This window comes from Poecilia reticulata, chromosome 8, assembly GCF_904066995.2.
Source record: "Poecilia reticulata chromosome 8, P_reticulata-male-v2, whole genome shotgun sequence".
In the NCBI taxonomy this organism is placed as follows: Eukaryota; Metazoa; Chordata; class Actinopteri; order Cyprinodontiformes; family Poeciliidae; genus Poecilia; species Poecilia reticulata.
Window position 1 is genome coordinate 10,024,873 of NC_088837.1, and position 13,142 is coordinate 10,038,014.

General features: G+C 40.2%; 1 protein-coding gene and 1 long non-coding RNA gene across 6 annotated transcripts in view; one reads left to right on the forward strand and one right to left on the reverse strand.

Moving 5' to 3' along the window:
- The window catches only part of LOC103469136 (uncharacterized), a 68,138-nt gene that overhangs the window by 17,863 nt on the left and 37,133 nt on the right, over positions 1-13,142 (reverse strand). For 2 of the 3 annotated variants that reach the window (XR_014088564.1, XR_014088565.1), the window contains exon 3: positions 11,567-11,656. The exons of the other annotated variant lie outside the window; for it this stretch is intronic. This is a non-coding gene — a long non-coding RNA (uncharacterized LOC103469136). Of the gene's footprint in view, positions 1-11,566; positions 11,657-13,142 lie in introns of those variants that run through there. 3 annotated transcript variants of the gene reach the window in all.
- On the forward strand, positions 1,864-13,000 carry sec14l1 (SEC14-like lipid binding 1). Of its 3 annotated transcripts, none has more exons than XM_081609837.1 (17): positions 1,864-2,092; positions 2,338-2,422; positions 5,538-5,687; positions 5,798-5,929; positions 6,237-6,365; positions 6,480-6,660; positions 7,438-7,547; positions 7,975-8,164; positions 8,734-8,822; positions 8,906-8,976; positions 9,084-9,255; positions 9,843-9,977; positions 11,479-11,613; positions 11,820-12,071; positions 12,169-12,347; positions 12,542-12,643; positions 12,811-13,000. In XM_081609837.1, exons 2-17 carry the CDS (start codon positions 2,360-2,362, stop codon positions 12,830-12,832), a joined length of 2,112 nt encoding a protein of 703 aa, XP_081465963.1. In that variant the 5' UTR covers positions 1,864-2,092; positions 2,338-2,359; the 3' UTR covers positions 12,833-13,000. The 3 variants fall into 3 exon arrangements, with proteins under 3 accessions (XP_081465963.1, XP_081465964.1, XP_081465965.1); XM_081609838.1 differs by having other exon boundaries at positions 2,341-2,422; XM_081609839.1 differs by having other exon boundaries at positions 12,542-13,000.

Genomic DNA, 13,142 nt, shown 5'->3' on the forward strand with positions numbered 1-13,142 from the left:
TAAAACATTTGAAATAATCCCCATTCATATATTGATTCTTGTTCCCCTCCCATCATTAATACATACTAGATTTTTCATTTCCATTAATTCTTCTATAACTTGTCCATTTTTATCATTACATTTACCCCACAAAGTACTATTTGCATTAAAATCTCCACACCAAATTACTTTCCCTTCCAAATATTCAGTTAACTCCTCCATTATTTCAATCGATAATGTTTTACATGTATTATAAAAATGTATTATTTTGAATTTACCTTCTTCTTCCCATATCTCAATTACCACATATTCTAGTTCTTTCCCTTTTCCTAATACCTGATATTGTATCCCTTGTTTAATAAATATTCCACATCCTCCTCCACTTCCCTCCTGTCGATCTCTTCTTACACCATCATATCCTTTAATCACAAAATCTAATGTCGTTTTTAACCATGTTTCCTGTACACAAATAATTTCCGGCTGTTCTTCGAGCTCATCAATATAACCTTTAAGTTCCTGTCCGTTAGCGATTAAACTTCTAGCGTTCCATTGTAATATTAACATGAGCCGTTTTCACCTGATGGTCCTGGTCTCCCATCTTCCTCCAACTTTTTATTTATGTTCTCTCATGATCTCTCTTTAAAGCCCAAAAACTTTTCAGCTCCTCTCACTATTATTTTAATCTTCTCAGTTTTGTGTTTGGCTTGGTCAGTGCAGTTGATAAACATAAGCTATGAATAATATTAGGTTTTCCACTGGTATTGTGACATTTTCTTCCGTTTGTACTTTGCTTTGCTGTGTAGTTTGACTCACTGTTTGTTCAATCTCTCGTTTTCTGTTCCTTCACATTTTTAACTCCTTCTGCATAGCTTATGTTTAGTTGTTTTAATCAGTACCATTTCTTTTGCCCTCTTCCTTACTTCACATCCAAACGTGACTCTATGATTCCCTCCACAGTTACAACATTTTTCCTGTGCTTCTTCTTTACATTCTTCTAATTTGTGATCTTCTCCACATTTTGGACATCCCTGCTTCCCTTTACACACTGCTGCTATGTGTCCATACCTTTGGCATTTGAAACACCGAAGTGATGGAGGTACAGAAGCTCTGACCTGAAAATTGAGGTATCCTATTTTGATATTTTTTGGCAACTCTTTTGCTTCAAACTCAATAAGAATTGACAAGCTTCCTACTCTTCCGTCTCTCAAAATCTTTACCATTTCAACATCTCCAATTTTCTTTTTAAATTTCTCTTGACACCACAATGGGGCTGATTTTATCCTGTTCTTGCTCGTTTTTAAGTTTTAATATTACTTTAAATTCCTCCCTCACAACTTTCCTCCTCACTATCCTTTCTTCTTCTGAGCTACTTCCTTCCAGTTCCCGTTTACTGCCTTGGCTAATACCAACTCCCTTTCCTTCACCTATTTTATTTCTTCCACGACCTCTCTCCCTCCCTCTTCCCACTGGCGTCCACCCTTCAAAATCTCCGTCTTTCTCATTTCCTTTCTCCATTTCCATCCGAACCATTCACATACCAGTTTATGTCAAATCCGCCTTTTCCAAAAGCGATGTTTCTGTTTTTGATTTTTCCGCGTCGCTCCAACAAACAACTCTCCAGGTTCTGCGTCTCACAGGTGCAACCAATCAGCCCACGGTTCAGCGATGCCTTCTGTCCGGAAGGTTACACTCCACACAAGAACATTTTTGTTTTTAAATTAAAAATGTAAAGTAAAATGTGTTTTAACAAAATAATTCCTGACATAGTAGGTGTGCTAAAACGGTACGATGAAGGAGCATCAAATACTATATATTACAGTAGATTAAATAACTAGAAAAAAAAAAAAAAAGCTACAAACAGGTAAGTTTGAAACACACTCACTTCCTGTTTGTCTGAAGTGGGCGGAGTTAACTGGCCCACCGGTCTCCATGACAAACAAACTGCTGACGACACAATCTTTTTCTTTTAGCTGTAAAACCTGCGGTGTTTTCCCCATTAACCTCATTTTCATCTACTTTTTCCGTGTGAGGTTGACATGGATGCACTAATAACCGGACAACTTCTCTGAGGCATCAACGTTTCGGACTGAAAAACAAGTTTTGCATTTTTCAGGTTCGTGTTTTCTGCCCTATGAAGTCGGTTAAGTGGGAACTAACATGGGAAATTTGTCGTTTGTCTTAGGAACGAGAACAAATGATACCATTTTACTCATAAATACCATGAAAAATGATCGTCCTGTAGCTATTGTGGCCTTTTTTTCTGTACAGTATCGCTTATAGCTTTTTGTCGTAAACTTTAGCACGGCTTTTGTAACTGGCTGCCATCTTTTGATAAACTGTGTTATGACTGTCATTCAGCAGAGACAGCAGAGCTACAGCCATGGTGCAGCAGTACCAGTCCCCTGTCCGGGTCTACAAGCAGCCGTTTGAGTTAATAATGGCGGTGAGTGTTTGGTTTTCCTTCGGGGCCATATTGGCTCAAACAGAGGACACCTGGGTTTATGTTCTGGCCGTATTGCAGAGGACCAAACAGTTAGTAGGACATGCTTGTAGTCTTTTGTGCCTTCAGGGATATTAGTCGAGTAAGGATAACACATTGACTTATTGACTTAGTAGCATGTCAATGTGTGCGGAGGATATTGCCTCAGATGTTCTCATGCCTCTTCAAAAACGTAGCACACAATGTCTCTGTTGACTTCATAAGTGGCTAAGATAATTGTTTCCCAATCATTTTACCCTGAAGTGAGATGTTGGTTACAGATTACACCCTTCAAACTGGACGCTCTGTTTCCTAACTATGCAGAGCTGGCAAACTGCAGGTTTATGTAAGACTTAAGATAACCAGAGAACAGGATATAAAATCATTGATCTGGGCGGTCCTCTTCAGGACTTATGTAACGAGTTTTAGTTTGTTTCTGGAGGATTGAGGAGTATTATGTTGTATATTCAAATAAGAATCGTAATATATTGAAGTTTTTTTTGGGGGGGGAGGGAGAATGGTATACTGTTCCTAGTTTAAAATCCTAAAAGTTGGCAGAAGAGGCCAGAGTTTTCTCCAGTTGGATGTAGCATAGTAAAACATTGGACAATCTGTTACTCCCTCCCCACCAGACATGTTGATGCATACTGCTTGTCAGCTGGCTGAAGGAAAGTCGTTAAGCCTTTCTCTCGCATACAAGAAAGACAAATTCAGCCGTCTGGAATTATTTCCAGTTGCAAAAATCAACAGTCCTGATACATCCTACCTAGATTTAGATTAGATTTCAGCAGTTCCAACATTGTGTTACAGCTACAGAAGTATTTACCAGTATTAGAGAAAACTGCTCTCAAATAGAAAGAAAACTGGATAGTCATTTGACTGAAAGCTCATTACACTTTTCTCTTGAATACAAGGGAGACACAGTTTGGCATGGGGAAATATTTACAAGTTGAAAAGCATATCAAAATATGGTGTGGATACAAAAAGCCCTATATTTCCATTTTATTCAGGTATTTTTTAAACTAATTGTCCAGCACATGCTTATTTTTACACCGGTACTGTCAGATCTGGTTTAAGGTTGTGTGGGATTTATAAACAATTTAATTAGGAGGCCTTCCAACTGCTATCAAGCTTAGCAACTAAGTTAACATTTTTACATCATCCATTATAAATCTTGCATAGAATTATTCAAGTTTACAGCTGGAACATAATTTCAAATGCATAACAAGCCAATTTTGTGTATATGTTAGGTGATAGAAAAGTGGAGCATGAAGACCAATGGGACACTTCAATGTTTTGACCTGTTCAACAAAATACTTTACTTTGAAGAAACTTCTTCACACATTGACTTTACTTTTAAATGCAAATAATTTCCATTTCTTTCACTGATGTGTCATTTAAGCAAAAAAAAAAAAAGACACATCTGTGGTAGCTGTGAAAAAAAAACAAACTATTTTTACATAACGTATCTCACATCTATTCCTATTTCTCAACCTTTTTTTTCCCGAAGAGATTAAGCTTGGGTTTCTTTTAGCAATGCAATAGGACAGATATAGCAAAAATGTGGATTTCAGACTGAGGCAATTTTGTATATTGCCCTCATTTTATAGCCTGTTCTCTGTTTATGTTTCTTTAAAGTTATATATTAAGCTAAAAACTTATGTAACGTCCACAGTTTTGGAGCAAAGCCAATGCTGCTGCTGTCACAATTTACTCTGCACCTGCTGTAGGACTTCCTCAATATGAGTTAAACCTTAGAAACATAATTGCATGGTTACCATTTGCTGAAAGTGATTTTGGTGCCTTTTTAAAGAAATCACTGCTCCAAGGTCCTTAGTGTATGAGGTTATTGAAAATGGACTCAGTAGAGGCCCTTTAGAAAACTAATAACAGCTCCTACGAGGAGACGGCAGAGAAAAGAGAACATCCCGTCTACCACAGTCCACTGCTCCCATTTATCTCTCAGCTTTCTCATTAGCCCCTGGCTAATCCTGCCACTGACAGTTATTACTCTAGCTAACAGTCCTAATCAGTGTCCTGGATATTACTGAATGTGCACACAGTGACATCCTGGTTGTCCTTTTCATGACACCTCTTTATGACTCTCCCAGGCCTTTTATAAAAAAAAAGGAATCTCACTATTGTGGTCTTTTTTTTTTTTTTTCTCCCGCTTTTACAAAGATTTACACAAAAGGTAGAATTGGATTTAATCAATAACACCTGAGGAGTGAAACACCGTCTCAGGTCTTCGGTTAAATTCATTAGATTATTAGGCGGCTAGTGCAAACGATAAGAGAGTGAAAGATGGAGGCTGGTGCTGCTGAGAGCGTTATAGGTGTTTGAAACATGTGACCTCTTTATGTGTTTGCGGTTCGCAGCCTTTTAGAGCCTTGCAAAAGTATTCAAACCTCTCGATCTTTTTCAAAATGTTCAATTTTTTTCAGCATTATACGTGACTAACCAACTCAGTCAGAGCAATTATGAAATCGAAGGAAAATTAAACTCAGTTTTCAATATTTCTGAAAAATAAACAGAAATCTTTAGAGTTGAGTTAACTCTGATACATCAAGCTAAAAATCCAGTACATCTAATTTCCGTTACAGCTTGGTGAAGCGGAAAATAAACGTTGCCTTTGTGTGATTTTTTTTTTTTTTGTTTGTTTTGTTTTTTTTTTATCTTGAATATCTTGTCAAAAGTTTGTCGCGAGAAGCTGCACAGACACATTCAGCTGCTCCCTCAGATCCCGTTTCTGCTGTGACTCGATCGATATCGACAGGTGAGCCCTGCCCCCGTCGGCCCGGGCAGATGGCCGTGTGCTGCAGGGCTCGTAAAGCGATCATTGCTTGCAAATTCTGGCACAGCTGGCAGGTCGTCGCTGTGCACGGTGCATAAACTTTTATTATGCTTTTACATAAACGGTTAAAGCTACTTGCTGTTAAATGAGTCTGCACCTGACATTGGAATCACATGCTACCCACGCTGTGCTGTCACCAAATTGCAGCCCAAAGTGGAGCGCAGCGGGCAGACCCGGGGGATTGATGCTACGTGCAAAAGTGCAGCAATTTTCTTGCGTTTTCAGGCTTACGCCAGACGGTTCCCAAAGTGCCCGCTGATCCCCATGTTTGTGGACAGCGACATCCTCAGCCAAAGTGAAAGCAAAGACGGCTCCGTGGTGGTCACCGAGAGACGCTGCACGATCGACGTGGAGGCCCCCCGGCTTCTCAAACGAGTATGATTGCTCCCTCCACAGAGCCGGCAGCCAAGAGTTCAAGCACAACAGTTGATGTGAGCAGATCGTTTCTTTCAATAGTTTGACGCTTCTCTTTGTTCCGCATTTAGATTGCAGGTGTAGAATATCTGTACTTTATTCAGAAGAACACGCTGAATCGCAGAGACAGGACGCTTCGCATCGAGGTCCACAACGAGACATTTTCCAGCAGAGTCATCGTCCGGGAATGCTGCAGGTACACGGTAAGCTGACCGAAACGCCCGTTCAGGTCAACAAGAGCTCTGTGTCTTTACCGTTTCACCTTTTTCATCTTTTTTTTTTTATCCTTATGTTTTGTACTTGTGGAGTATCGTTTTAATGGGAAAGCAGCTTTGTTTTATGTTCCAATAATGATTCTGATCTTTATCAGCACGATCTCAGACCTCGTGGTTTTATCTCTTAAGGAGTTTGATTAACTGCAGAAAAAAATTAAATCTTGTTAAATTTACTCCATCATCTTCTTTTAATTATGATTCCTTTCAATTTTTTTTTAATTGTCCTCCTCTGCAGGTTCATCCCGAGAATGAGGACTGGACCTGCTTTGAACAAACAGCTAGCCTTGATATTAAATCCTTCTTTGGCTTCGAAAGCACAGCAGAGAAGATAGCCATGAAACAATATGCTGGCAGCATTAAAAAGGTTGGTTTACAAAACCGGCCTATGAATATTTGATCAGCCTTCCGTATTTGCTTCAATTATTTATTTTATTTTTTTCAAACCTAAACAAGCTCGTGTGTCCTCCACTTGTTCAAGGGTAAAGAAATAATTGAGTACCACCTCAAAGAGCTGGAGGAAGAAGGAGTAAATCACATACCTCGCTGGATGCCCCACGTTGAAGGAGGCCTCCTCTCTGCTGTACCACTGAGTGGTGCCGCTGACGGGCTTCCTGGCAAAGACCTGGCCAATTCCACAGAGCTGACCAGTTCAAATGATGGTCAGTAAATGTTATCACTTATTAGTTCCATATGAGTGTGTCAATAGATACCAGCAGTCGGTCAGTCCTGCACAGTCGGACAAATTATAGATCCATCCATTGACTTGTTCAGATCACTTTTGTTTTTGTATGTTACTTTTTTTCTTTTTTTTTCTTTATCTGTTTGATTCAAGTCAAATGTACAGTTTTGATCTCAAAAGGAAATTAAATATGCTCCTTTAATTACAGAGTTATTGTAGATGGTGATTGCTGTCGTCTAGAAAGATCTCCTGTAGCAATCTGTGTTACAACAAGCTAGAAGAAACCTCTGACTGAAGACACTTTATTTTTAATGAAGTCTCTCATTTTGTCCATCAGTTCATCTCCTTTTTCATCCATTTATTCATAAATTTGTCTCTCCATCAAGCTATGTTTTCTACCAATCTGTCCATCCATCTATATTCATCCATCTGTACTGAAATCCTTTTTTTTTTTTTTTCTTTCTTGCCATTTTCTTAAACAAAAAGAGAAACGGATTCATTCTTTTAAATGTTTGGATTTAGATTTGGGGCTGAGGACAAGCTTGACTGTGATGTGGTTTAGACTTTAGACATGAGTAACAGCTGAATCATGCAGCTTCTTGATGGAACGAGTTGCAATCGAGGGATCGCAGGGATTTTAATAAGCCGACAAAACTGACCAATCACCTGCAAAACTGCGATTGTAGCGCCTGGCCATTTCTCTTTGATGCATGCCGTATGTGCTAACTCGGTATTGTAAATGCGTTTTCACTTTTAGACAAGTTGGATGCAGACTACATCAGACGTTACCTTGGTGATTTAACGCCTCTGCAGGAGAGCTGTCTCATCCGACTGCGCCAGTGGCTCCAGGAAACCCACAAGGGCAAGGTCACATAAACACGAGCAGATGAGTTTGTGCTGTTGTGTTTAGACTTGAGCCAGTTTTACTGCTGACAGACTTCATTTTAAGCATAAGATGTTTTCATATGCACGTCAAGTTTTGGTTTTGTGTGTGTTTTTAAGTTTGGTTTTATTTGACAAATATATGAATAAACTGGTTTCTTGAATTACAGAGAACTTGCAGCTTTAAAAGATCTTTGTATTTTGTACAGGCAGAACTTTAACACAATCGTTTTGATTAAGACAAAATATCTTTTTACACTGTAGGTCACATTAACCGAGTAACAGTATTTGTGATGTTTTAATCATACTTTTCAGAACACCAGAGGGTGTTTTTTGTTTTATTATTACTATTCATCAGTTACTGTGTGGCAATTGTTGAAGTTTGTTTTGACTTCTGCTTCTCTGTGTGCAGATCCCCAAGGATCAGCACGTGCTGCGCTTCCTCAAGGCCCGAGATTTCAACCTGGACAAGGCCAGAGAGTTTCTGTGCCAGTCTCTGACCTGGAGGAAGCAGCACCAGGTGGACTTCCTGTTGGACACATGGGAGCGCCCGCAGCTGCTTCAGGATTACTACACCGGAGGGTGGCACCACCACGACAGAGGTATGTGGTTGTTAGAGAGTCGGCAGTTCATATTTAATCAAATACAAATTCTATTATTTTTGCTTTTGCAGTCAATTTTGATGCAGTGCATCATTTAGGCTGAAAACAATTTCATTTTCAAACAGATCAGCTAATGAACTGAGCTGGAGTTAAATGGCTGGGTTAGTCACCAACACCGCAATTTTTCAGGGAACATGTTCAAGTGCAAATCTATGCCATGAATGTTTTCTGCATTATCCATCCATCCTTATTTTTTTTTCTTTCTGTGTTTATCTCTTTCTTTTGCACTTTAATGCTTTATGTAGTCTTATTATCAAACATCAATTTTTCCATCTGTTGTTTTTGCATGAACATTTTTGTCTTTACAAATTGTTACTCAATTCAGGCAGTGGGAGGTTGATTACTTTTCTCTCATCTGCAGTTCATCCGAGTCCGAAAAGCATTGTGGGAAAAAATGAATCCTGTAGAAGCTTATTACTAATAAGCACTCTTGTTTTTCCACTTTTTATGTGCACACACGTTACATTTCTATGTATTTAGTTCTGCTCGGTGTGAAATGTGTTGTTCAGATGGCCGCCCTCTGTATGTTCTGCGTCTTGGTCAAATGGACACCAAGGGCTTGGTGCGAGCGTTGGGGGAAGAGGTTCTGCTGAGACAGGTAACAGGAACACACACGCACACTCATATATGTTAAATTTAAGACAAAAACCATTTATCAACATATGTTCACTGTGTAAACAGGTGCTGTCCATTAACGAGGAGGGACTGAAGCGCTGCGAGGAGAACACCAGACTCTTTGGTCGACCCATCAGGTGTCCAAACAATCATTTATACTAACAGATAGGTGTACTTTAGCGTGAATAAAGTTGCTAACTTTCATATGTGTGTGTGTGTGTGTGTGTGTGTGTGTGTGTGTTAGCTGCTGGACATGCCTGGTGGATCTGGAGGGTCTAAACATGCGTCACCTGTGGAGACCGGGAGTTAAAGCCCTCCTGAGAATCATCGAGGTGGTTGAGGCGAACTACCCCGAGACTCTGGGCCGCCTGCTCATTCTGCGAGCACCCAGGGTGTTTCCAGTCCTGTGGACTTTGGTGAGGGGAAAAAAAACCAACAAAACTTGCTTTTGATGTGACTCTATCCATGTGTATGCATGAAGTTGTTAGCTACAGATTTAGAGTTTTTGTGAGCTGAAGTGCTTAATAGTCGGGTGGAAGCAAGTGACACGAAAGAAGAAGAGCAAAGAAATAAAATGTTGTCAAATAAAGATAATTATAGCCACAGAATATGCAGGGACGGCGCGGCGTTATTTCATCATTGCCGAAGCAATATGCAGTTGAGAAGGATAATAACAGCACTAAACAAAGGAAATACCCATGAATATAACATTACGCAAGAAAGCTCTATGATAATTTAGCAGTTTGCTTCTGGTTCATGTAAATGATGCATCCAGTTATTGATGAACAGATAATGAAATTATAAATGAATATAGAGAATGCACTACGATGCAGATGTGGGTGCGTAGTAACGCCATCATCCAGCCAACTCATTTATTCCTCCCACATGAATAATTTATTGCTTATTGATTACTTTTTTTTCTTTTTCCTCCCCTTCTGAGTTCATGATGAGGGACCCTGCTGTTTCTCGCATTTCCCAATACCTGTTGTGCTCTCGTTTCCAGGTTAGCCCCCTGATTGATGAGAACACTCGTAAGAAGTTTTTGGTCTACGCTGGGAGAGACTACCAGGGTCCCGGAGGCTTAGTGGACTACATCGACAGAGAGATCATCCCCGACTTTCTCGGAGGGGACTGTCTGGTAAATTTCTGTTTCTTGCATATCCCGATACCTGTTGTGTTCTGGTAAATTCCCAGTTTAATTGAAACAGATTATTGGTGTTTTTTCCTATTGAACATATTGCAATTTTGTCACGTTTTAGCCCTGAAACTTTAAATTCTTTTTGCACCACTTTTTTTTTTTAATCATTCGTCTTTACAAAATTAGCTCAGACGCAGTTAGCGATACTCAGGGCAACATTCATTCTGTTCCACAAATTCCCAATCAAAATGTATAAATTGACTTTGACTATGCCGCTCTAACATCTAAAATATGACGTTGCATTTTTGGCTGCAGGTTTGGGGTATTTTGGGTTCCTCAGACAGGATTGCCATATATTTAGCTAAACCCATCTTGCAGCTCTGACTAGTTCAAGCAAGCGTTTCCACAGCATGATGCTGCCATATTTTCCAGCACATTGTGTTGTTTGACCAAATACAATAAAATACATGGGTGCTTATGTTTGCAGCCTGGAATGGGATAAGGTTAAAGTTGTGTGATTACTTTCACTAAGTACTGTAAGATTAATTAATTATCATTAAATCCTAAAAACTTTGGCTCTGAGGCAAGATGGGTCTGTATTTATTAATGGCTTTTCTTTTCTCCACCCGATGATGATTTTCTGACTTGAGCAGCTCAGTCTTTGATTTATTTATCTCTTCATATTGAGCTAAAAGCTGTCAGGTCTGGACTGGGAGTTGCTCGCTTGGTCAGTTTTTTTTTTTACTATGCAGTGATTATGTTATATTATCTATTTGCATTTTATCTTACAACGCACTGCTTCAATAAACTCCAGCCCTGGGCTTCAAAAAGATTAGCAAACTGCATCTACAAAGTGTAGTAATGCAAAAGGGATGGTGCTTTTTTTTTTTTTTTTTCCTTTTGGACTGTGTCCTCAGTAGGGTGTCAGTATTCATAGTTCAAATAAAAATTAGCCTTTTATTCAAACCACCGCAAGATGGTTTTATGTTCCTTTTTTTTTATTAGTTTAGGCCTGCAGAAGCTCATTAGTGTCTAATGGCCCTGATTTTACATTGTTCTTTTTTTAAACAGTAATCGTTGACGCCGTTTCTTACCCAAACACCTTGACTACTTGTTTCTGCAGTGCATTTAATCTGTGAATTTCAGCCAATCTAAGCCATTCAGACATGCTGACCTTTTCTTAAATCAGCCTTCTGAAACCTGGGGTGTTTTTCTTCTTCTTTTTTCTTTCAAAAGCTCAACTGAATTACCATGACTAAAGCCTTTATTTGTGAGCAGCAGCATTAGCCTGAAATCACCATTATGATTATAGCTGTTAAGCGATACGAGCTGCGCCGGCCTCAACAACTTTGTTCTGAAGTATGAAGAGGAAAAGCCCTTCAATCATTGAACTTAACTGTTTTCGTTGTTGTATTTCATATATTTTCCACTAAATAAAATACTTGCCACCACATCTTCACTGTGTACTTATTGTGTTCTTATTTTCTTCACTGCTGTCCAGTGCGACGTCCCCGAGGGCAGCGCTGTCCCCAAGTCCCTGTACCGGACGGCGGAGGAGCTGGAGAACGAAGAGAACTGCCTCTTGACCGACTCCATCTATAAGAGCGCCAGCATCTTCAAAGGAGCTCCTTATGAGGTACACTGGCAACTTCTTCCACTTCCTCTGGCCAGCTTGAGTCCTGCACATTAAAGTTGGAACAATTCTGTTCATTTAGTTTAATGTATGCATTTTATTTTAGACTACACTGCCACCAAGTGGAAAATAACGTATATTGCACAATTCCAAACCAAAAAAAAAAAAAAAATCCCCTTGCGGTTCTCATCTTCCACATTCTTTTTCAGGTGCTGATCGAGATCACAGAGGCCTCGTCTGTGATCACCTGGGACTTTGATGTGTGCAAAGGAGACGTGCTCTTCAACATTTATCATTCCAAGCGGGCCCCTCAGCCTCAGAAGAAAGACTCCCTGGGAGCTCACGGCATCGCCTCCCTCGGGACGGCGAACGCTCAGCTGATTGATAAGAACTGGGTGCTGGGGAAAGATTACAGCATGGTGGAAAAAGCCCTCACCTGCCGCGAGGGAGAAAGTGTGCAGGTAGCAGATTTTCTGATAGCAAACTAATGCGATGTGACATTTGTCGGGTCAAAAAAGCCCCGTCACCGGCCAAATCCTCCCTCTCTTGTCGAGACAGGGCTCCCACGTAACGCGCTGGCCCGGTTTCTACATCCTGCAGTGGCGCTTCCACAGCTCCGCAGCCTCGGCCGCCTCCAGCTTGCCTCGGGTGGACGACGTCCTGGCCACCCTGCAGGTCTCCTCCCACAAGTGCAAGATCATGTATTACACTGAAGTACTGGGTTCCCATGACTTCAGGTAAACGCACTGTTGTTTTCCTTTACATTGTTATTTATCTTCGATGTACAAAAATGAATTTGGCTCAGATTTAGGCAGTGACAGAAATTCAGCTAAATGTCGGAGCTGACTGTTGAGGTCATATAGACGTCGGAGGTTACCGCGGTGGTTATGTGAGGCTGAATTCTTCTTTTTGTGCTTTGCTGCTGTTTCAGGGGCTCCATGACCAGTCTGGAGTCTTGTCAGAGCGGTTTCTCACAGCTCAGTGCCGCCACCACTTCCTCTAGCCGATCCTGTGCCAGCTCAACTGTTTCAAGGTAGCACCCATCCAAAGGCAAAAGGGCACAAAAACTTTGTTTTTAACATTATTAGACCTGTTTCACATGTCTGTTTGACAGTAAAGTTTACTCATGCTCTTAGATATTAATTATGACATGAATTTAACTTGTTAGTAAATGTGTATTTACATAATATGACACTACAGGAAGGAGTTTTCGATGACATGAAAGGCTGTTTGAACAGCTGGTCCTTTCGTGACGTTGCTGTTATTGACCACTAGATGTCAGTGTTGTCTCTGACTTGGACGGCACTCGGTTCTACATTGTAGCAGCAGATCGCCTCTGCTTTTAATGTAATGTGACATAACTGTTGTAATAAAGCAAATCTTCATATTCCTGCTGTTCTGAAGAGTGTCTGATTTAGTCATGCTGTGTTGGGCTTACAATGTGAGAACAAGAATCAGTGTTTGGGGGTGGATTTCAAAGTGCATATAGCTCTCTCTACAGATTTCATGAGACTTTTTTTATTTATTTATTT